Source organism: Liolophura sinensis, chromosome 4 (genome assembly GCF_032854445.1).
Source record: "Liolophura sinensis isolate JHLJ2023 chromosome 4, CUHK_Ljap_v2, whole genome shotgun sequence".
NCBI classification, from domain to species: domain Eukaryota; kingdom Metazoa; phylum Mollusca; class Polyplacophora; order Chitonida; family Chitonidae; genus Liolophura; species Liolophura sinensis.
Window position 1 is genome coordinate 20,351,034 of NC_088298.1, and position 26,559 is coordinate 20,377,592.

Sequence of the window (26,559 nt, forward strand, 5' to 3'; positions counted from 1 at the left end):
TGAACAATTGATGACACGTGACAGATGGGACCGACGTCTTCTGATGTGGGTTGCAGGACCCAAACAGAAAACTCAGCCCACTAGAATTCACACTGGGCGTTAACTGGGTGTCTCTCAACACTCCTTTTGGTTTCTCACACAGATGTAAAAGATGAACTTCAAAGAGATACAAGGTTATAAAAAAAAAAAACATTACAAGTACGTTATGTTTTTCGAATAATATTGTCTAAATTGTATCTATTTCCCTTATCATATACATGTGTAAAGAAATCGTTTCGGATTAATTAAGGGCTACTATCTGTGATAACAATTTCTCTGGACAAATAACAGACGAGTTAAACGCCAAGACCATTCCTGAATGATTTCAACTGTGCGAAATGCGACCCAGACTCGTATATGCATGATGCTAAAATTCAAACAAGATTAGACATAGGATCGCCAGTGTCCCCTTTTTTATACCACGTAATTACAAGTACATGTACACCCAAGATCTGGCCACATCGTAACACGCTCGGCGATATGCTGTCCTCACATCCTCATTCTCATTACCCAAAAGTATTACAGTGGATTGTAGTGTTTGCAATACAAAGCAAAAGTATATGTCTCCTCGTCTTACAAATGGATTGGTCCGCAGTCCTGTGACCTGTAATGATCCTAACAAAAATATATATATAAAAAAAAAAAAAAACAGAAAACCAACAAAATGGAGAATAATAATAATAATAAAAAAAGCCAAAACAAAGCTAACCTACCCTTTTTTTTGGACCAATTTGCTTTAAAACACCTTAAAAAAGCAACTATATTTCACGCCATGTCAAAAAATGACTGGTCTGTACACTGTCTGACGACAATTTTCCATACTCTGAAGGTGTTCAAGCTTTTTAGAAAAGCAAAACAAAATGTCATCAAACAGAGAGAAAAAAAAAACAACATCTTCACACTCATGTAGACAAGAGGACATCTCCTCCAAACCACCACATGTAACAATCTGTCTGTGATATTTACACATATACGGGCTAAAGGGACCTACTTATCATCAAAGACATTAGATAATGCAAGATATATATATGGATATACATGTAAACTAGCATATAAGTAATTCTCACTGCTATATGTATATACAACTTTTCCCAAATCCGGCCTGTTTCTTTTTTTCTCATCAGCAAAACTCGCACAAACATGCCTTAAATAACTTTCTCTCCGTAGTAAATTCATTACATACCTCTCATTACAAGCTGGTATTTGTATTAAGATCCTAGCACTTCCACTGCAACGACAATTCTTCTTCAAAGCACATCAACTAATAGGACAATGACAGCACACACAGCACACATTCATGGCAACAACAGCAATATTGTTGTATGAATAGCTCATTCATGGCAAGAGCAATATTGCTGTATGAATAGCACACATTCATGGCAACAGCAATATTGTTGTATGAATTGCTCACAATCATGGCAACAGCAATATTGTTGTATGAATAGCTCACATTCATGGCAACAACAGCAATGCTGAGTGTATAGCACACATCCATGGCAACAACAACTTTCAATAAGTAGCACATACAACAATTTAAACTTCTAAGATTAACATATATCAATTAAAGCACACAATATCATTCCCAAGCAACCAACTACAGACAACTTCATCTCTACAGAAACAGGCAGAGTTCTTACTTGTCTACCTTACAGTATCCATGGCAACAACTGCAACTTTTAACACAATCATCCTTACCCATGGAATGTCCTGGTCTTATGCAGTTTTATTTGCATATGTAAAGTGGCAATTATTTACCTATTTCCTCAACACTGGCTAACCTGGAGTTACTCAGAGTTTTATAACTTGGCCGCACTTCCCTTTAAGACTGGCTATTCACTTAAAAGTAAAAGTCAAACATGGAAACCAGCACTAGGCATCGCACTCAGATTTCACAGCTTTAAGCACTTATCCTCAACAATATTCACCACAAAACCTCCAACGACAAGAGAAAAAAAATGGTCAAGCAGGTTATACAACTGCAAAATAATACATAATGCAAAGTGATATAGTTCAATAAGAAAAGTTCGAAAATAACCCCTAGTAACTTTAAACAGGCTTTTCGTACAATCATATAATCCCTAGTAACTTTAAGCAGGCTTTTCACACAATCATATAGTTCCTAGTAACTTTAAACAGGCTTTTTGCACAGTCATATAATCCCTAGTAACTTTAAGCAGGCTTTTCACACAATCATATAGTTCCTAGTAACTTTAAACAGGCTTTTTGCACAGTCATATAATCCCTAGTAACTTTAAACAGGCTTTTCACACAATCATATAGTTCCTAATAACTTTAAACAGGCTTTTTGCACAGTCATATAATCCCTAGTAACTTTAAACAGGCTTTCCGCACAATCATATATGGCACAAACCGAATATTTCTACAGCCAGGTAAATATAATGGGTTTCCTGGTGAAAAATCTAGAGTAATCTTAATACAAGTGCATCTTAACTTTAGGGCGCGTGTGTGGCGAAGTTAGCCCCAAAAAATTTTATGTTATTTTACCTTTTTCTCACAACTCACAAAACAATTCTGCACTTTATTTCTACTATTGAATCATGTGCATGTATTATCACTCATTATGTAGAACATACTGACATGTGATTGTGGTTTCTTTTGTGTCGGTACGCTTGGTGAAGTGAAAAACGCTAATGGCGATTCTCCGCCCAATCATTATCGATTCCAGACAGAAGCTCCTGTACAGCTTTCTCCACATCATTCTCGTATTTGTCCAACAGCATGGTGTTTAGTTCACGATTACAGAAACCCATTTCCATCAGCTGTTGCATTGGGGTGGTCACCTTGGAACGAGGTTGTTCTGTCTGAGAGGGAGGGGTCCATTGGCTCTGTGGTGGTGTGAAGTCATCAGTAGGAGGAGTCCATGTGCTCTTTGGGGGAACGTAGTCATTAGCAGGTGGCTTCCAATTAGATTTGGGTGGCACATAAGCTGCCTGTCCCTCCCCCTGCAAGAAAAGCATCAATACACACCCAGTTTAGCTCAGGGACAGAAAAGTCAGGCCACAAGCTGACTACAACCAGCCCAGCAGTGTGTCAACAGCCTGTCAGTGGTTTGCCTGTAGTGCGCAAGAGAAACTGTCCAACCACCACCAGAAATTTGAATGAAATTGCAGAAGATTTTCCAGTTCTTCATAATACAGTTTCTGTTTGGAAACATTGCTGTTTGTTACTTTAAAACTTATCTGATTCATTTCAATTGAGAAAATTTTTTACTTCAGATCTTTTCTTTAATCATCACTCTGTACTTAATTATACAGATTTTCTTCTAAATATTCTTTTTCCCAAAAAAAAGCACATTTCTAGTTTGCTAGTGTTAATTCTGTATTATCTGAAAGACACAATAGTAGACACCCACATGTACATATAGCGCCCTCTAGGATGTCACTTCAAGAACCTAATTATATAAGCATAGAAAAAGCTTCCTCACAAAAGACTGATTCAAACTTACATGCTTTGCCTGCCAAGTGAGGAAGACCTCTTTAGCTGTACTGTAGGCATGAGTGGCAGCACGTGTTGCCGCGGTAACAGCTGTACTCATCAGCTGATTGGCAAACTCTCCAGCCCTGAAATGAGCATATTAAAAGTTCTGACATTTAATCTGTTCCTTCAAAACTTCACCACCACTGAAAATTGCATGTTCTCTGCCTTGCATACTAAATGAATTTAGAATCAGAGGAACTTCCCTTTCCCATGCACCTGCCACAGCCATAACCCCAAATCATATGTTAACGCTTCACCAACATCGTAAGATTCTTTACACAGTGTCCTGAGGATCAACTCCATCGCCTTTACTTCTTTTTAACGAGTTTGTTTGCGAAAATTGTGGATAGCATGTCACTTGCTCTGGAAATCGCCGTGGATTACCGTCCCGGCATGCTAAAGAGTCCCAACATGGTGTTAATGTGGAAGGAAAATATCATTGTGCTCATGTAACTTTCGTGTATCCTTCGACTTTTGCTAAACCGAGTGCTAAACCACATGCGACAGACAGGTAACCAATTCCTGGAAATCCATGTGGTAAGATCGCTCATGATTTCAATCGTTCTGGCACACTTCCATGGTAGAAACGTGATCTCCATTCATATTATTTGAACTTGGCTCAAAGTACCCACCAAAGGCATTGGAATCAGCCTTCAAGAGATGAAGGCCACTTCTGTCCTTCTACTAGAGCCCGGCACATGGACTTCCAGTACCCCTTACATTTTACGCCATGAAGTGAATCCAAGGAAAAACCATCTGGGGACAGGACTTTCGTCCAGGTACGCTACAATACATATCATATCACCCTTACTAATGGGTGGAGAGCAGTCCTCTGTCAGAATGCAACTTCCTGGATCTGACTGTCACAATTGTCTCAAGAGCATATGGCGAAGTGCAACCTACTGACGGCGGAGTGCGACCTATTGATGTTAGCAATACTATACCATCTGTGTTGCATTGTCACATCTTCATCCACAGCTCCTGTTAAGCAGTCAACAAATACCTAGATCTCTACTTGATACGCGAAGTAGCTCCCTCAGCAGTCAAGGGCAATCGAGAGGCCATCGAGAGGCCATCGGTAGGGGTTTGGAGAGGAATCGAACATACATACTGGTTCTGTCCAAAATCTTTCTCAAATGTTTCATCTTATCACATTTATTGTGGGAACTTGCATCTTCCCCACGCTCCTGGCCAATAAGTTGATCTTCAATATGCCGTTAACAATTCCGAATGCCTCAAGCGGTACATAAAGCTTTTACCCATTAAGTTTCTGACATACTGCAAACTTAGGCCTGATGCTCACCCACATTGACTTCATTTTACTTGTACAACACAGTGCATTCTCCTTGTGACGTTTTCGGCAATGTGAAGCGCGTTTTTAACATTCCATATCTGCGAAATAATGACCCGAACAGAAGGTTTATGGGGTTTTCATTGCTTTGGTCTGATTTTAAGTGTTCCACCTTTCCTGTCCCAATCTACTTCGTCAGCTTCTGCTGGCCACGTTCCTAATTTGAGGTTCTTTGCAATTATCAGTGGAGGTCAGGGTTTTATTGCACAAGAAATTTTAGAAATTTATAATTAGTTTCCATATTTCTAAGCTCATCTCCATGACATCATTTTCCACATCCACCTCCCCTCCACTTAATTAAATGCATTACAAGGCATTCTGGGATGTATACTTACTTGATGCATAAAAGGGGAAGGGGAAGACCTATGGCAAGTTGTTTCTAAATTCCTAATTTAGTATAGAATGCGAAGTTAACTATCAGTGGAGGTTTGTTAGTTCAGAAATATGGAAATTAATTAATGAATTATTACCAAATTTCTTAAAATTTGCCAGCGGTCAGGCTTAGGATCAACATTGCACCATGTCATTTTGATTTATTTATTTATTTATTTGATTGGTGTTTTACGCCGTACTCAAGTATATTTCAATTATATGACGGCGGTCACCATTATGGTGGGTGGAAACCCGGCCGAGCCTGGGGGAAACCGACGACCATCCGCAGGTTGCTGAAGACCTTCCCACATATGGGCGGACAGGAAGCCAGATGTCATGTTGAGAATGTTCTTCTATAACACTGATACAAGGTATCAGCTGGACTTTCTGGGTAAAGCAGAGTTTCTAGAGGAGAATATTGAACCAATGTCGTAACATTGACACCAAATTCCCAGTAATACCCCCCAAGAGCATCAAGCAACTTAAGGGCTTGATCAACTGGATGGATGTTGGATACAGTTTCCTGTATGTATATCTCTACATCTCTACAGGAAAATATACCTTCATTGTTGGCATAAGGCCACTGAGGGTGTCAAATCGCATTCACCACTGTAGAATTACTTAACGCCTACATGCAGCTACAACCTTTATCTAAAGCTACACATACTTGGCCTGCTGTTGACCTTTGACATCCTTGGTGCTAGGTGTCGAGGCAGCTCCGTTTTCAGAGGCTGAACCTTCAGTTTCTGTTGGTGTGGCTGCACCTTCGGTTGAAGTTGCCCCGGCTTCTGTAGACCCAGAATCCTCTGCTTTCACTGGTTCTTCACTTTCTGCCGCAACGCCCACATCGCTTGTCGCCGTGGCCTCAGTTTGGGAAGACTGGCTACTCATATCCACCACTTCCTGAACGGCAACCTCTGTGACGGCCGCTGAGGCCTCGCCTGCCTGGGTTGCTATGGTTATCTGTTCCTCTTTTGCTGTCTGGTCACCAGATGTTGCCGTGGACACTGGTGAGAGAGTCGGGGTGTCTACACTGGACGACACAGTTAGTATCTCGTCCACTGATTTATCAGAGTTCAAATCTACAATAAAACAGATGTCAGACATCAGAGAAGTTGCCACATATCCTGAATTTATTTGACTGGTTCTAACTTCTTGGAAAACAGAAGATCAGTCTTTAATTTGAATACAGCTATATAAACGTGCTCAGCAAAACACTATTAACATATGTAAATACACTGTAAATATAAACTTAAATTTCAAAATGGTATCTGAAAAATATATCACATTTGACTCTGAAATATATGTGAAGACACAATTTGTACTGTACAATTATTACTATAACTCACATTCTGCGTTTTCCAAAAGCCTTAATACAAGAAGAAAAAAATTATAAGGCCTTCAATGCAAGGGGATCAATGTATTTTTATGCACAACAATCTCTGTGGAACACATATTATATGTATAATGTAACTGCTGAGCATGTTTACTTTATTTATTTATTTGACTGGTGTTTTGCGCCGTACTCAAAAATATTTCACTCATATGATGCCCAACAGCATCATGGTGGGAGGAATCCTACGACCCTCGGCAAAATGGTCACAAAACAAGCTTTTCATCAAATTTTCAACTCAACACGGCTTTGCCACATAAGCCTCTGGAAGATAGAAGCTCTGCACTTCTCTCTGTCACTGGACGTAACTTTTTACGAGCTATGCCCTATGAAAATGCTTGTTTTGTAGATGCTGATCGTAACTATCACGTCATTAACAAATGTTCGTAAGGTAGTCATGACCAGGTGTGTTAAGACTGTGGAAGAAGTACCTGAGTTCACCTTGCATAAAGCCCTCATTATGTTGTGCACTGTGATTTCACCTGTGGTTGTACGTGGGAAGTTCAGCCAGCAACCTGTGGATGGTTGTGAGTTTCCCCGGGGCTATGTCCGGTTTCCTCTCTCCAAAATGCTGACCACCTTAGTACTATCAAGTGAAATATTCTTGAGTGTGGCATAGAAAACCAATCGAATAAATATAAAAATCTTACTGTTGTACGGACATAACTGTATGGAGACAAACTATCCTCAGTGCTGATTGCCATGGCAGTCTTCACACTAAGAGTGCCTTGTGTAAGCAATCCCAGTTTCAGCCCCACAGCAATGACGTACCTGTGGATTCAGCAATGACGTACCTGTGGATTCAGCAATGTTGGAATTCTGATCACAGGTGAAATTCTGTTCGGCGAGCTGAGAGCGGGTGAGGGGTTTGTCAGGTAAGAAACAATCAGGCAGGGGAACGATAAAGAAGTCTCCGTCACTGCTGATGGACTCCTCGTCGTCAGTGGAGCTGCTCAGAGACTCCAGCTCAAAATCATGATCTGTAACAGAAAACATAGCTCAAAATTATGGTCTGTTACAAAAAACATAGCCCAAAAATACGTAACAAAAAAAAAAAAAAAAACACGGGTGAAAATTATCTGTACCACAAAAAAAATATATAAACAAATTAAAACGACCCAGCTTATGTATATGTAACAAAAACATGGTTTCAACAGGCTAAATTGGGTAGAACTTCGCTTCCAAAAGACCCCTGAAAAACTCAACAGAACAACCCGATAGTTCTATGGGCATTAAAACAGTAGATGACCAAAATGTACATTGCAGGGGCAAACAGGTGTCTTAAAACATTATTTTTGGTGCTAAAACTTACATTTTTCTTCTAGAATATCATCCCACCTTCCTAACAAACCTAAAAGCATGTTTCTAAAATCAAAACTAGCTCTCAGCTGGACCCGGGCCACTAAGCTGGACCCGGGCCAACTCAGCTGGACCCGGCCCACTCAGCTGGACCTGGGCCACTCAGCTGGACCCTGGCCACTCAGCAACTTGGTCATGGATGAAATTTTAGGTACTTTACAGTGAACATGGAGTCTAGCACTATATTTACATAGAAAAAAAGGACATATAACACAGCTATCACAGAAAAACAGAAGATTCAATGGCTGACTTTATGGTCACTTTAATGTACTCACGGCAACATTTCTTTATATATTCCATTGAATTTTTACACCATGCCCAAGAATATTTCACTTATATGGCAGAAGCCAACATTATGATGTGAAGAAACTGGGCAGAGACCGAGGGAAACAAACAACCATTCGTAGGTTGCTGTCAGACCTTCCCACATATGACCAGCACCGTGATAACACAAACATGTATCTCTCACCAGGTCGAAGGCCCAGAGACGCCATCCTCTCCTGGACGTAGTCCAGCATCTCTGTGGAGGTGGTTTCCTCATCGTCCAATCCCAGATCAGCTACCATTTCCACACTGCTGCTGTTGGACAGCACTCTGTCCCGAGGACCGCCAGCCACAGGCGACTTGGGAGGGGTCAGAACTGGACAGAGAGGTATATATACAGTACCCTAATTCCTCAACCTTTCAGTAACTTTCAGTGCGAACTATGCACATTTTAAAGTTGATTTTGGAGACTACATTGGTTGGTTTGGTCAATTTCAGGGCATTACAAACAGTATAATTTTATCTGTCTACAGAGAATAATGCGTTCAGAATATGCTAGAATAAACACCTTGCAAACATGTGAAAAGGTTGAAGGATAATACGATAAACAATAACTCACACAACATAAACTTAAAGGTATTTTGCTTAGAGTAAACTAACCATTCAATGAAAAAGTTTCTTTTTTATTTAAATTTTTAAAAATTTTATTACATTTCTTTTTTATTTAAAGCTTCCTACTATTGGAATATTATTTTAATGTTCAGTGTTAAACATCCATCCCTATCAATTAACTTGAACTGACCAAACCAGGCTTTCAGAGGGGAATTCAGTAATAAATAAGGTAGAACTAAAACATGTTCTTTCAGAAAAGAAAAACAAAATTCATAAAAGGTATTTTACCTAGCACCTTAAATGAACAACTTCACAATTTTGACTAAATGTTCTGAATTTGTACTCACAAGAGTATGTTTATAATAAATTTTTTGCACAGCCTAAAATGGCAACGCATACAGCTGGCAGACAGTAGTTTCAGGAGCGCATTAGTGCGCATGCACAGAATAGGTTACTACGGGGGCAAATACAAGCACATTCTGATAATGAGACGAAAATGCGAGCATTAACGTAACAGTTGTCAAATAATCCGCAGACACTAAGGACAGTAAACAATTCAGACTTTTGACACTGTTGTAAAAAGTGCAATGAAAAATGACATATTTGCAAACTTTGGCAAACAGTCCGGGATTCAGCCCAGTTCTGATTTTCATGAATTAAAATTTTATTTACCAAACTTTTTGAGTTTACTGTGTGCAATGTAGATTCTTATCCTTTAAGGCCATATTATTTATACAATGTTTTTGGTTTATGACAATGGATCCCCGCATCATGACACTGCCATCTTTAAGAAGTTGAGTGCCTTAGAAAGGCAAAGAAAAAACTATAATGACGTATATATCAGATGAAAGACCATAAAAAAACTGTCCAGGAAAACAGTTGGAATTATTTTTTTTTTTGGAATTTGTTTAACCGATTAAAATCATTGGAATATTTTATTATTTTTCAGATTACAATGCTACCAGTGACGACACATAAGGTTTTTTCTACTCAACGCACATTAGCCTGCTACATTTAAACATCGAAATTTCACATACATATATATCTATGCATTCACCAAGTTAACCTTGAAACAATTTGTTTCAGGCAAAAAGTATAGATGTGACCTAATCAATACCTTTTAGGTCACAACAGACCACCATAAAATCTGATCTTTTAACACAATTTTAGTTGGTTAGAAAAATTCTAAGAAAAAAAAATACAACCAACTGTTGTCCTGGCCACTTTTTGATGGTCTTTCATTCAATGATATATACTTCATTTTAGAGTGGCCTTTGTCTTTAAGTATAAGAGCACACATGTACCTGACGGAGTGTTGTTTGGTGCGGCTGTTTGAGACAGATCCCGCATCTCTCGTTTTTCCACATCAACCAGCTCATAAGACAGCAAATCATTATTGGGGTTGTCTCCCTTGGGGGCTGGTGTCTGTATGAGGTCCTGTCCCAACTGAAGCTGTGCAACCACTGCAGCAGCAGTTGTAAGATCCTCTTGCACTTTGTCCGATCCCAATCGGTCGCCTTTGGCCTCTTCCACTGTTGCCATGGAAACCACACCTGGCACATTCATCGCTGGCTGCAGGGGAACCAGGGGTAAAGAGAGTTCCGTCTCTCTGTCACCACGGCGACCAATTGTCATGTCAACCGGGCCGTCCTCAACCAAGTCGGTGTTGTTGTTATTGTCACCAGCTTCATCATGCTCCTGCACCATGGGCTGACCTTGAGTGACCTTGAGGCTCTCTTCGGTTGTTGGTTCCAAAATCTCCTTGGGTTCAACAATAACAGTGCACCAGACGCGGTGTCCGAAACTCACGCCATTGTTGTGCATCTTCCAGTGGCTCTGATAACGCCCTAAACAAGGATTACTGATCAATCAGACTTTGCATAAAAACAAATTCAACAACTTGCTAACAAAGATGACGGAAAAACTTCATCATCCAGGGTCTTACAACTTTTGAACAGTTTTAAGAACTGACTGTATATTACAGCATATGCAAGGTTCTGAAAATTATCATGTCTGGCTGCACAGGATTCTTTTTTTGTGGGTTCTCAAAACTTAAAACTCTCAATGAAGGGCAAAAATTACGAGGTTCTATTGTTCATTTTTCTGTTAGGACACCCATAAAAGTAAATGTTTTACGAGGACTGAATTCAAGGACCATTTATGCTTTTTCCAACCTTTTCAAGGACCATTCCGTACAAACAATCCTATGCAGTTACAAAGCTTTACATCTTGTTCCAATTTACACATAATGCAGTGAGACACTTAGCCCTAAAAAAGTACTTTTAAGGACTCAAAACAAACACTTTTTCAGGGACATTCAAACTTTTCAACAATAGTCAAGTACCAGTTCTTCAAAGGATTTTGAGGGCCAGTGAGAACCCTGGCTGTACCAGACAAGTACAACTTTTGGAAGACCTGTGTCTTTGATTTATTTATTTATTTCATTAATGTTTTATGTTGTGCTCAAGAATATTTCACTTCTACGACGATGGCCGGCATTATGGTGGGAGGAACCAAAATGAACATACGCAGGTTGCTGGAAGACCTTCCCACGAAGCCAGCATGAGCTGGGCTTGAACTCACAGCGACTGCATTGGTTGGAGGTTATTGGATCCGTGTGTAGAGTGTTGACCGCCCACTCTGTCCAGTCTTATCTACCTTATACCTTTAACACGGAAAAATCTTTCAATACTTTCAACAAACTAAAATTCAACACTCAAATGACTTTCACGGAGACAGGAGGAATAGCATGGAACCAGAGACAACCTTACCTGTGGATGTTGGTGCAATCAGTTCCACAGTCACCGGGCCCTGCTCTGCGGGTGCCAGAAGGGGTACAGGAACCTCAGTCTGTGCAGCGGTCATACTTCCCCACACCATTCGTAACTGAGAACAAAAAACATATAACACAATATATGTATTACTGTACTTACTCCTGAATAAAGGCTAATTTCACAACACTTATCGCCATGACATGGCTGCAATGGCTAAAGCGGTGTTTAGCCATAACCATAGTCATATTTCTTGTCACTTTTTTTGTACCATAAATGACTTTCACTAGATTAGGCCGCGTAAGTTTAAATTGTTGTTTTATAGGTGGAATAAATCTTTCTCCGATGTTGGGGAAGCATATAAAAATAAAAATAAAACTTAAAAATCAACTTAAAACACTCAGTTTGTGGAAAATGTGGACTATCCCAGTAACTGTTGCAGTTGCAGACATATTCACATGATTGGAAAGCTTAAAAGAAAACCTAATAATAAAATTCATAAAAAATATCAAGATTGGACAACATAAAAGGGTGGAATTTCAGCTTAAATTTTATTCAATTTTGGATCTTTTTTTTAAGTGACAACTTGCCTGTAAAAAATAAAATTGGTGTCGGTGACGCAATTTTCAAGAGAAGTTGTGAGAAATCGATTTAGGTTGAGGGAAAAGGTTGAAAAAAAAACTGCTTAAACATCAACCACGGAAAATGAGCAAATTTATCAATAAAAATGCCGACTTACTTTTGTAGTTTCAGTCCAGCGAGTGGTCCCGGTGTTTCGAAGGATCCAGGTTTTGAACATTTTCGTCCCGGGTTGCACACGGGTTCCGTCAGGAATCGTAACGTCCTCAATGAAAGAAGCACCAAATCTCCTGGAATCATAAACAGATTAATGCAAATTGAGATCTCTCATGAAACTAACCAACAGTGTTGGCAAACATTTTTATAATTACTTGAACCAGTAGATGAATGATGCAGTGAACCTAAGATTTTCTATTACATCTTCAAAGTGAAACTAAAACTCACCTGTAGGGGACACATGAATGCAAACCTTCAGCTCAATACACCAAGTGCAGGAGTCATTAATTTGGTAATTTACAGTAATTAATATGCACACAGAGTATCAGTGATTAAACATCCCATTTGTGTCAATGTACTTTATATGCAAGCAAAACCTCAGGTGAATGCATGTAGTAGTCTTTGAGATACAATTCTAATTTACTTCAACATTGATTCTTATGAACAATACACTAAGTCGCGAAGTATGTCATTTATGGTATTTAATATGCACCGTAAAACAACGATGAAAAATCTCCCCTGAGCTTTTGTGCTCTACATGTGTGCATACCATGACCTCACTACATGCAGTAGTGATTTTTTTTAGGTACCATCCCAATTTGTCAGCCTTACCCTCTGTGCAGAAGCTGTGGGATATCCAGCTTCTCTCTCTTCACTGGCAGTGAACGCTCGTGTTCCAATCGACGCTTCAGCTTTTCTTCTTTGCGCTTGAATTTCTCCAGGCGCTTCTCTTCCTTTCGCTTGATCTTTTCTTGCATCCTTGCCACCTTTTCTTTGAACCTTTTAAAAACAACAAATAGATTAGAAATTTTTGTACCTTGTTCAGGTAACACCACACTGAAGAATATTTCGCACACATGTGCAGGAGAACAGCGTCATTGGTGGAGGAGACCAGAGTGCCAGTCAAATACCAGTCCCCTAAAACTTCCTTAAAAATTCCCACATGTGCCGCAGCATCATAGATTTCCAACACATCATATTAAATCCACTGCCACATTAAAGGTATAGGTAAGTGTATCACCCCACAAACTTCATGCAAAAACCATCTGGAGTCTGGATAATAACCTAAGCTGGTACTGAACCCACATCACTTATGTCTTTAGTGATGTAATATTACTTCCACGCAGATCCAGAGAACAAGCCAGTAGCAGAGTCTCTATAACCTGTACAAACTGGAAATGAACCCACTCCCAATGTATCATGAGTGATTATATTTACAAATTAACCACACTCGTTTGTTTTGTGGATGTAATATTATTTTTACCCAGACCCTGAGAACAAGGCTGTAGACTCCGAGGCTGGAGTTTCTATAACTTGTCCAAAGCTGGAATTGAACCCACTATGAGTCATAAGTGATTTTACTTACACACTAACTATACCAGTTAGTTTTGTAGATGTAATATTATTTCCACCCAGACTCCAAGAACAAGGCTGTAGGACAGTCTCAATAACCTGTCCAAACCTGGAATTGAACCCACATCCCATGTGTCACAAGTAATTTTACTTACACACTAATCACACCAGTTAGTTTTGTAGATGTAATATTATTTCCACCCAGACTCCAAGAACAAGGCTGTAGGAGAGTCTCAATAACCTGTCCAAATGCCGACTATAACCAGGTTTTGAGTTTAATTCCACTTTCAACAATCGGTAACTTTGTGAACGTGAAAGTATATATGATATATCGGTATATATATATGAAAGAGAGAGAAAGTTTAACTTCATTTCAAGTTCATTTTTGATCATGATTTTACTGTTGATACATATACACACTTTTACAAGTATAGTATCCTGATCAGAGATATAAATTCTATAATAAAATAGTTATAAACCAAGGTGCATGTTCAGATGCTGGTTGTTATAAAAAAAAAGGGAAAGGAGCTAACGAACATTTGTATCAAAAGTAATCATAGGCGAGATTAGGCTCATCCTGCTCAGTGGTATACAATCAAATAAACCATGCATATTCAGTTGTCGGTTGTTATAAATATTAGAAGAAAAAAGGAAGTAACAAGTATTGCATAAAAAAGTAACATATAGGACCTATATAGGCCTACAAACAACAAAAACAAGGCTTATCCCCATCAGAGGTATATACTGTAAAGTATTTTTACTTTTGCTGATTTACTTTAAAAATGGGTTTTTCAGGAATTAATTTTTTGTGTAATTAATGAAGAAAATACTGAAAAAAGAATATTAAATTTGTTTTATTTTCCAATTTATAATGTGGCTGAAATTACTCAAGCCCGTCAAACAGTATTATCAAGGATGGCTATCATCCTCTTTTGTGATCTGGATCAGAGATTAAAACAATCGGGGATGGATTGGGGATTATCACTATGCAAGAAAACAACACTCGCACCTACTGTGAGCAGTATTAAGAGGTATCACTTGTTTTCACACAGGCCTTTGACTGTCAAGTGAGTACTTTTAATCAACTGGCACAGTGACATGTCACGTTTTAAGCAGTTGAGCGTAAAATACAAATTCGCCATTATCACAGCCCGTCATTCATGCTTGATTTAACGTAGTGAAGAAGTACGATTAGTTTTGGATTGTTTTCGATTTAAGTCATCCTCTGTAGCCGGTCAGAAACCGCTATTAACCATTATATACAGCTGTCAAAAGGCCACTATGTTGTTACATGCAATTCACAATTTGTTAGAAGAACCACTCACTGGCCCATGGGAGACACACAAGTCAATGGGATAGAGTGCACCAAAGCGACATTCTTTAGAAGCCAGCACGTGTTGTATCTACTTTTCTTTCACTTTCCCGGCATACCAAAGATTGATCAAACTAAACACGAACAAACTCTCCCATTTTTTATACCCACTAAGCCGTATCACCATAGTTTGTTTACACTTAAAGCTTGATTAGACTTAATTAGAGCCAATACACGCATGACCATTTCAGCTCGTCATGGATGCAGCCGTTGGCGATCAAAGTCGACCGTTCATCTCTTCAGTTCATCAATTCAGTTTTTCACTAAAAATTTGAGTAATTGTACCATAAAAACACAGAACTGAGTTTTCTTAACCCCAATATTCAGTTTTAAACCTAATTTTACCACCGAACACTGGGGTCTAATATTGATGTATATGAATCCCTGGGATGTAATATTATTTCCACCCAGACCCTTAGAACAGGGCTGTAGGGGAATTGCTATAAACTGTCCAAAGCTGGAATGAAGCCCACACCTCATGTGTCTGGAGTGATTTTATTTACAGACAAGCTTTTACACATGATATGTAAACTACAAGACAAAGAAAATTGATCCTACATCATTGTCTTCTCTACCATCCTCTTCCTTCTTGGCCGTTAATCAGTTTCATCAGTGTCAATACTTAACACTAAACAATCCCTGCCTCACCACTCCTCAGCATCTCCCTCCCCCCCCCCCTCAGGCACCCAGGCCTCCCCACAGGGCTGGTACACCACATCCCTCCCTACCCCAGCCCATGACCCAGTACTACAGCTATGTTCCTCTGGCACCTTTCACAGCATGGGTGTGCCTGTGCCTGTGCCCCAGTCAGCATCTCCTCCCCACCAGGCACCCAGCCCTCCCCACAAAGCTTGTGCACCACATCCTTCCCTACCCCAGCCTATGACCAAGTACTACAGCTATGTTCCTCACCTCTCCCAGCGTGGGTGTGCCTGTGCCTCAGTCAGCATCTCCTCCCCCTCAGGCACCCAGGTCTCCTCACAGGGCTGGTACACCAGACATCTGAGAAGGGGCACTTGCTCTCCTTCCACCTTCCCCACCCCAGCCCAGGGGCGCCTCAGCTTGATGAAAACGTGCTCAGGGGTGTGGATGCCGTCTTGAGTCTCACAGGCCTCACACAGGTCATAGTCCGCACAATTACTGTAACCCAGTTGAATAACACATAACAAAATAATCCTTCACATTGCTTGTATCGAAGTCACAAGCTGCATTGTGGACTTCAAACAAGCCATTCAGCTGTGTTGCTGCAAATAGATATTGCTCTTTTGGTTTAATTTGTTTTACGAATATTTCACTCAGAGTCCATTTTCAGTTATTATTTGAGCTACATGTAGGTCCAGGTTTTGGTAGAAAAAGAATGACAGCCACCAGCAAAAGTTTGAAAGGGGACCATATCAAATATTAAAAGCTTATGTGCATCTTGAGAATAGAGTTAGTTTGTTCTGCTGTGACAACAATGCTCATATCACTAAGACAATTGACCGGCCTGGATAGCACAGTTGGTAGAGCGTCCGCTTCGGGACTGGTAGATCCAGGATCAATCCTTGATCGAGTCACACCTAAGACTTTAAAAGAGGAAGTTGTAACTTCCTCGCTTGGCGTTCAGCATGAAGGGGATAGTGCAACGACTGGTTGACCTGTATCAGTGTAATGGCTCGGGCGGGGCAGCTTACTTGCCTTCGGTAAGTCGTCTCAGTGAAGCAGCACTAGATAAAAGAGCGGTGGAAATCCGTCCTGCTACAAGGAGGCACATTACACGTACATGCACCCTAAGGATTCCTTCATCGTCATATGACTGAAAAATTGTTGAGTACGACGTTAAACCCCAAGCACTCACTCACTCACTAAGACAATTTGACCTTCTGTGCTAAACAGATGCACCTTTTGCCAGATAAATTCCCTACATAGCAAAGGTCAACTGTGAGTGTTACAGTCACCATACAATGTATATTTCTGTATCCAATCACTGAGTAACTATGCAACTAATAATATCTTACACCAACAATGGTGACATTTAAGAGGAAAACCCACCCGCACTTGTATCTGACACCAACGATTGTCTGGTTGCAGTTATCACAGATGATTCCATCGTGGACATAGGAAGCTGAAAAGCAAAGAATGGTCACTAGTGAGACATATACGACATCACCCTAGACGGACTTAAAGAGAGGCAGATTTAAAATGAGTGATTATTTGTTTGAGTTGTCTGCATTTTCGCTGTACTCACATTTATGATGATGGTCGATGTTACAGAATTGGAGAGCGGCAGATTTAGAATGGGTAATTATTCATCTGTTTGAATTGTCTGCATTTTCACTGTACTCACACGTGTGATGTTGGTTGATCTTTACAGACAGAGAAAATTCAGATTCCATATAAGTATGCATGTCATATTACACTGTCTTTGTAACTCATCAGCTACAGACCCTGACACAGAGCGTTTTTGATTTTGTCTGGGCGTGGGGGTCAGAAGTTCGGGATACTAAATGAAAAATTTTCACACTTTTCAGTTATTTGCATATATAAAAAAGATGAGACTGATTTCACAAAGCTGCGTATGACATTTATTTAACGACATTTGTCGTTTGAATAACTTATTTGAAGTCTGTGCTGTTATTATTTAGTACTGAAGATCTTGTTTAATGTTTATTAAGGCCAAATCCCCTTAAAACTTTTTATCGCTGAAATAAATTTGCAGGCTGATTTGCTACGTTTATTTATGGGGCTGTGAATATTGTCAACACTGCTCCCGGTATAATGCACTCACTGATGCAGTGTAGCTGACAGTTGGAGAAGCTGTAAACAGCTTGGAAGTTTGACAAGAACATGCTTTGAGAGTATCCGAAAGTTTGTAAACAACTGTGGCTTGATACTTTCTTCATTTTAATGCATGGATAAAAATAAAGGTGTTGTCTGGACTTCTTCAAGCTTGTATCCACTGGACTACTTTCATCTTGCCAAGCATGTGCACCGCATTCCCGTGGTGATGTTTGTACTGCCATCCATTGAGGCGAGAAAACAACCACCCAGCCCACCACTGCGGCACCGTTTTAAGTTTTGATCATTTGAAGTAAAAGTGGCAAATTTCATGAACTGCCACACAGCTGTGGCTTGACGCCTGCTGGTCGAAAGGGTTAACAAATTTACAGTATATAACTTATCCCACTTTATACCTCCTCTAATTTCAACATCCACCAAAAGGACAATGGTTGACACTTACGATGCCCTGACAGTGGCATTTCCTGTTTTGCTTCGCCAGCAGGTACGGAGGAAGCACATTTCGATCCCTGCAGACTTTGTATCACAGCTCCATCCAAACCCTTCAAGACCTGTTTCACAGTCTTTCTCGTCACATCACGCACTATCTCTGTCCTCAAATCTTCCTTCAACTGTGAATATGTGAATGAATAAATCAACTAAATAGGGTATCCAAGTTAATACCTCAAACTTTTCGGACATGAAAGAGCAAACTTTCAGTGCAATTTATGCGCAGTTTTAATTTGATTTTGGAGACAAAACTACACTGCTTGGATTGGTCAGTTTCGGGACTTCATAAAAAGTACATCTTTATCAGTCAACACAGAATAGTGCCAACAGAATATGCTTAAACAAACAACTTTCAAACACGTGAAAAGGTACAGTCACGTAAGCAAATTCCACGATAATCTCAGCGATTAAAACCAGTAATTTTCTGTCAACTGATTATGCATGTAAATGTTGGAAAAATTGCAAATAACATCTGCATTAATTGCAAAAAGACCAATTATAAAAGATTTAAAAAATGCACGGATCCATGTGAAAAAAAAAAAAAAAAGACAATTCTGAAGTAGTCTATAAAGCCATACATAAAATTCAAGCATTTAGCTGTATGTATTTCAGTCAACATGGTCAAAAAGAACCTGAAAATGTGGTTTCTGATTTAGTTTTCAGTGGCATTGCACTTCTGCAGTCAATTCTTTCACTTTGATGGAAATATTTCTCTAATTGAGCAAAACAGGCTGAATACAAAACAAGAAAAGGCTTACTTTACTTAGGAATTCCATCAACATGTTATAGGAGACCGGCCCATCATGTGCATAGGACTCCCCTGAATCTTGGTCTCGAGGAAGATGACGCTGATTTCGTTTGCCGTCGTCTGGTTGGCTGTGACAGCGACGGTATTCTCCCATCTCCTGGGCACAGCGTGTATAACAGCTTTCCGCTCGTCGCACTTTGGACCTCGCACCGCGACGCTGAGAACCGATATGGAAATCAACCCGTATTACAACACTGACAAACTCAAGGTTTTATTGACTGGTGTACAATACTGATCCTAAAGTAAAAACTAAAGTAAGCTTCATCATACAGCTAGCGCAGCGTAATGGCCCAGAAGCCTCTCAACAATGCAATTGCTGTGAGTTCAAGTCCAGCTCATGCTGGCTTCCTCTACGGCCGTAAGTCGGAACCTGCGTATGGTCGTGGGTTTCCACCCGGCCCTGCCCGGTTTCCTCCCACCATAATGCTGGCCGCCGTCGTACAAGTGAAATATTCTTGAGTACGGCGTAAAAAACCAATCAAATAAATAAATAAATAAATTCATCATACAGACAACTAAAAACTATGCACAATAATACTTTCATTCTTTCAGATTTTTTTAAGAGTGCTGAAGGCATTCAGTTATCTGAATACTATATTGGGCTATACGAGCCATGGTGTCTTTGACATCACATCACCTGTTTTTTCCTCATGTTCATCAGAAGAAAGCAATTTTGGGGAACATTATCTCTGTAATCTTTTACTCATGGGTACTAGTTATTCCAACACTCAGTGTCGTGATTAGAGTTGGAAGAACTTCCTGTGACGTCCTAAACTCTCATGGTATTGTCCCTAAAGTCCATCTCAGAATTCCAACATTCCACAAAACTTCATCACACGAACAAAAGACCTCTCACCATAAGTAAAAATAAGAAAATTAGTTATGGACAAAATTTTTGGTATATCATGAAAATCTCCACCACAGCAGATGGTTTCATGGGTGGACTAAACCAATGGCAAATTTTCACCATGACCACTTCCCCCACCCCACCCCACCCATTTCCGGCTAAACCTATGCTCTGGGGTTAGCCATACCTTAACTTCCCTACTAAATGTCCGGCTGTACACGCGTTCTCCTGTTTCCTGGGTATCATCAGGACTTATTCTTTCAGGATTCTCCACACTGCAGAGAAATAAAGCATTACAATACTGTAGACAAATAAAGCATTACAATACTATAGGTAACTAAAACATCATAATACTGTAGGTAACTAAACCATCATAATACTGTAGGTAACTAAAGCATCACAATACTGTGGACAAATAAAGTATTACAATACTGTAGGTAACTAAAGCATCATAATACTGTAGGTAACTAAACCATCATAATACTGTAGGTAACTAAAGCATCACAATACTGTGGACAAATAAAGTATTACAATACTGTAGGTAACTAAAGCATCATAATACTGTAGGTAACTAAAGCATCACAATACTGTAGACAAATAAAGCATCACAATACTGTAGACACATACAGCAATACAATACTGTAGGTAGCTAAAGCATCACAATACTGTAGACAAATAAAATATTACAGTACTGTAGACAAATAAAGCATTACAATACTGTAGACAAATAAAGCATCACAATACTGTAGACAAATAAAGCATCACAATACTGTAGGTAACTAAAGCATCATAATACTGTGGACAAATAAAGTATTACAATACTGTAGGTAACTAAAGCATCACAATACTGTGGACAAATAAAGTAGTACAATACTGTACACAAAAAAAGCATCACAATACTGTAGAAAAATAAAGCAATACAATACTGTAGGTAGCTAAAGCATCACAATACTGCAGACAAATAAAATATTACAGTACTGTAGACAAATAAAGTTATGCTTATTTTTTTTTCGTCAACTTTCAATGGAATGAAACAGCTATCCAGAAGTGTGGTACCTTGTTTCTTTAGGCTCTTCATCTTCCTTGTGACCTTCTGTACAATCCATTTGGGCGCCTTCAACACTGGGTTCATCTGCCTGCTCTTTTGTCTGTACGGTTTGCGCAGTCTCTGGGGTTTCAGAACTGTTGTCTTCAACAACCCGATCGATCATTGCCACTGCCACCTCAGGGTCAAGGTCAACCGGCCCTGCAACGCCCCTAGAGTCGATATCTGTGGCTGGTTTTGAAGACACTACCTTTTGATTTCTCTGCGGTGCATCTGACACACTAAGTTCTAGAACATCATCTGAGCATTTAGCATGCTGCAAAGAAAAAAAAAAAAAATGAAAGAGTCTGCCTGAAATTAATAACCTGTTCCAAATAATTCACAAGTCTATGCTATAATTCTTCAACCTTTTCAAGTTTGCAAGGTTTTTATTCAAGCAAATTCTGAGGGCATTATTCAACTTAGACTGATAAAATCAAACTTTTTGTAGAGCCCTGTGAATGGCCAAACCAACCAACGTAGTTTTGTCTCCAAAAACATAAATTGAAAACATAAATTGCACTGAATGTTGCTCATTCACATGCGAAAAGATTGAGGAATTTGCGTAAATGTTTCCCATACAATGAAAACTGCAAGTTTTAGTACTAAACAGGCATAAAATATACAACACTAATTAAATAATTCACCCTTTTACGCTCTTATGTAATTTCATGCATATGTTTGCATAATTAAAATTTTGTCCCTGAGTAAGGCCAAGTACAATTAATATTTATAAGTATATTTTACACATTCATTATCCAACATTTTTTATGCCTTATTAAAGCATATTTCATTTACATGTAGACCCAATTGTCTCCCTTTGCACGCTCTCAAATTGTAAGCAGAGGAGATTTAAATGGGATAGATTTACTCCACCTACTGACAGAGCTGCACCCACTAGAACATCCTCCAACTTTACAAGTACGCCACATTTTTCAGGGAAGCTAAGTGTTATGGTTCAGCAATCATCCACTCACCCTGAAAGCTTCAAACAGCTCCTGATCACTGCTGATTAATATCTGGAATGATGAACAGGTTACAGAAACAGACAATTATTGCGCCCATTCTTACGTGTATATGAAAGTAATCTTGGGAGGGCAGGGGCAAAAATTCTAAACAAAAAAGATGCTATGGTGTCAGTTGGAACCTCGTGTGGTTTACCATTCTTCAAGCTGCAAATCTTAAATTCTTTAATTTTCATCAAAAATTACATACCTACAGTCCTTCATTCTTATTTTTAAAAGTAAGGTATTATTTCTCAGAAAGCTCAAAACTCCAGATTTTTATATCTTTGAAGCTACAAAGGGGAAAACATCTGAACTTTCAAGATGTGTATTGTATTTCTGAATATTGGTAAACTAAAATTTTATGTTCTGATGAAAATTTTTAACATAAGTTGTTGATATTCACACATTCATTTCTTTTTCTTATTGGAAAGTTGAAGTATTAAACTCTCAATCTGCATCCCGGATAAAACATAACTGAAATCAGATATTCCAGCCACAATGTCTGAAACATTAAAACAACTATCAATCCTTTGAACGAAATCCTATTTCCAATCTTCACAAAATAGCTGTGCTTTGATTTAGCCAAGCACTGAGGTATTTCAAACTAGTAACCCAGTAAAGGCCTATAAACCTTTGTATAATTAAAGGAACAATATACAACGGGTTGTCACTATAGATATATTCCCCACTGCTTCATGGGCACGTTTTGGGATTAATATAACATACTTACATAATCTAAGTCCTCATCCAAGTATTTCACCGTGATATCAGCACAATCGAAGTTCAATTTCAGCTGGAAAATAGAATTGAAAAATGAATAAAACTACAGTACTCATAAGTTATGGCAAAAACAGCCAACACTGGAACAGTTCAATTGTCTTATCGGTTCATAGCCAATAAGTCCTCTGAATCGAAGAGCGTTCAATATGAAAATTCTCTGCATAACAACAGCTAAGATTTTTCAAAATGAACTCCAAAAAAAAAAAATAAATAAATAAATAAAAAACAGAGAAAGCCTTCTTAATGATACTGTCTTAAAAATACCAGTATCAAAGGCGTATCATCTGATAAAACTTTCAACTATCAGAATGTTTTATGTTGCCATTTTGTATACTGTTTCCACTTTAATTAAGCTGCTTGTACATTTGGATTTGTTTTGGTCATGAAAAGCAACATTTGCAACTACCTGAGCAAACAATTGCCATCATAGAGCTCTGTACAACTTACGAAATCACAATTACAGGGATACAGAATCCATGCTGATTGGCTAACACTGGAGATAGGGTTTCCTGGGTTAAATCATGCAGCCTTGGCCATGCTTCAATAATTAAATGCACCATACCTAAAATTCAGCTTAGGCAAAGTACAGCCAGGACTTGTCTATCTCTCACACCAACCAATCAGCAATGATTCTGTATCCCTTTAAGCTAGACCGTTAGACTACATAACAAACCTCACATTTATGAACTCAATGAGATCTTATTATTAAGTAAAAGGGTTCAACTTATACATAGATTTAGCCAGAAATTGAAATCATGATTTCTCATTTCCGATTTTTTTTCAACCTCACCATTGCCAATTTTGTCAAAATAGGACATCTTAAAGACACTGAGACACCCCCTTGGCTAAACCTACATCAACTTGTCAATGATTAGGTATTTCATTTACTTTACTACAACTGACTGTGTCATATAAAGCTAAATTCAGGCAAATAATTCATCTTTATCTGATTATATTGTCAGATTAAAAAAAAAGTTACCTGATCAGATGATTAAAACATATCTCCTCAGTTCATATCTATTAACTTTACCCCTGAATGGCTACATACATGTATATATGATGGCACTGATGCTTCCAGACTTGACATACAGGAAATCAACGGTGACAAGTATATATATCCATAATCTACAAACTCTCCTGCATACTAACTTCCATCTTTTTTACCTTATGTTACGCATGGTTAAACAAACTATATAGCAGCACATAAACATGTTACCAAACATAACAGTGCTGGCTTATGCTTGCTTTTGGGATATCTATACAACCACAAATTTATGTTTCACCCTAGGGACTACCATACTCTAACCAGGCTGTTCTTCAGAAACCAGGACCCAGACCTCCAAAGCCCCCTGAAAAGGGATAGCTGTGTCTGTGTGCCACCAGCTGTTCCTTTGCTACTACTATCAAAAGTGAGAAAAACTAAGTTAAATTTGGATTTTGTCACGTTCATGTCTTAGTCTCTTTTGGGATATCTATACAACCGCAAATTTATGTTTCATCCCTAGAGACTACCATACTCTACCAGGCTGTTCTTCAGGAACCAACACCCAGACATCCAACTTACATAAACCATTTTTGAAAAGTCATTTTTCCCACCACACACTCAGGGTAGCCGGCCCTTGTGAAAAGAACAAACTGCCAATCAACTTAAAATATATTAATTTCATTTCACTCTTCTTCTACCCTTCTTGACTGACAGATTACAAATCCTGTGACCTGACCTCTCACACCTATCATGCTTTACATAGAACATACATGTATATGACCTGTTACATTTATTTACGTGTTATTACTATTTTTTTTGGTTTCTTGTGGATCTATTTTCTTTCTATCTTTTATTTGTGCTATCTTAACTCAAATCTCTTGTGGTACATGTACATGTACATGCGTGTGGCTACTTCCACGGAACAACTTTCCATAGCTATTGGGATTGAACAAGTCCATAGAACTTTATTTCTGCCCTCCAACTCTGAAAGACATTTGCTTACTCATAAACTGAACTATTCAGTGAATAAAATATGCTACTATTTTAATAGGAAACCAAACCAAGGATCTCGGCTGTTATCTGTTAATGTGGGGTTAGGTGTAAATTGGATAAGGGTCGCCAGAGGTTCCCGCATATCAGTATATATAAGCCACCCTTAGTCTTGGGCTATAGGAAACCTTGATGAAACTTAATTGAGTTTGTTGAGGATTACTATCAAGCAAAATGCAGGTTTATATTCTAACATGATCAGATTTTGTTTAACATGTCCATATGCAAACACATGATACATTAGTATACATATACAGATATGGTATTAGAATACATATACAGAGATACGAGTTCTCTGGAGTTCTGCGTGGGGGGGTGCTCACGCATACACCGGAATTTGGGGTTAGAAAACGCTCCATTTGCAGAACGCTCATGTGTTAAGCGTTGGTTGAATGGTCGGCAGTGTACTGCCAGGGTTCTGGAATCAGGACCTAATTAGCACTTGTTTCTTGGAAGGGAAATGCAATTCTGAATATTTTAGGGTAAGTCTTTTTTCGCTTCCAACCTGCGATTTTTTGTGTACGTGTGCATGCTTGGTATCAAAATGATGGAAATTGTCTCAGCTTTGGGCAGGTATGAGTTTCAATGATGACAGTGAGAGGAAACAAGGAGACAGGTGGTGATAAGGCTGTGAGTGACATCCTCTTGGCGCTGCTAGGCACCCCTCACAGCTGCCAGATTTTGACGGTCAGCCTATGTCAAGATTTTTATGGCTGCTTTCTCACAGGCTGGGCCAGGTATACACCAAAGTTTATTGGCCACGGAATGTTTTGGACTGAGATACAGTGCTAAACGTTAACCTTGTCGCTTATGGAAAGTAAATGGGGTTTGAGGCCTGTACTAACCCTAACATCCGGTATGTGTGCGAGCGCCCCCACACTGAACTCCCGAGAACTTCTATCTCTCATAGGGCCTATTTCCTAAGATCTTTGGCAGTAGTGAAAAAGGAAAACTTAACCATGACAATACAATTCAAAGCCCTTGTAATAAACAACGGTCGTTTTATTCAAACTGTCATGGTTCAGGCAATGTAAGACTAAGCTCAGGACAGAATGACATGCAGCTATTTTTATGTTATTATTCAATGACAGCTGAAAAGAGCGGCCATCTTGGATCGGGAAGCCTCACCCATCAAATATTTTGAAGACATCGATGAACTGACAGTTGGTTTTTGTGAAAACCGCAGACTTATTACACTTTCAGAAACTATATTCGATCAATATCTAAATCCTTGTTTAAATTGCAAAACTTGTTAATGAATCGGCTGTGAAAGTTTTAAGGCGGTGATTGACAGTATCCAGAAACCCACGTCATTATTATGATGTCGGCCGAGGAGAGAAAAAAAAAATCTGTCTTACCAAAAGCTCGAAATCCTGCCAGAAAATGTCGTATGGAACTTTCAGAATTGTCGGGGATTCGCCTGTGTCGAGGTTAAACCGCACGTTTACCACCACGCACCCTTCCATGCCACCTTATTTTGCGTTTTGCAGGTCTCAGTGTCGAAGAAAATGCACTGATGTTTTGACTACGTTTCAGGATTTTCTTCGCTGAC

The 26,559-nt window shown here is 39.1% G+C and overlaps 1 protein-coding gene across 1 annotated transcript; it reads right to left on the reverse strand.

Moving 5' to 3' along the window:
• Positions 1-752: 752 nt before the first annotated feature.
• LOC135464353 (next to BRCA1 gene 1 protein-like) lies at positions 753-26,559 on the reverse strand. Its single transcript, XM_064741779.1, has 18 exons — positions 26,366-26,559; positions 22,923-22,985; positions 22,163-22,204; positions 21,158-21,462; positions 20,289-20,376; positions 19,205-19,411; positions 18,400-18,568; positions 17,211-17,283; positions 16,092-16,319; positions 13,067-13,234; positions 12,399-12,528; positions 11,660-11,774; positions 10,193-10,735; positions 8,482-8,652; positions 7,448-7,633; positions 5,928-6,342; positions 3,506-3,620; positions 753-3,002 (listed from the first exon to the last, which is right to left on the reverse strand). The coding sequence occupies exons 1-18, from the start codon at positions 26,471-26,473 to the stop codon at positions 2,688-2,690; spliced, it is 3,441 nt and encodes a 1,146-aa protein (XP_064597849.1). The 5' UTR covers positions 26,474-26,559; the 3' UTR covers positions 753-2,687.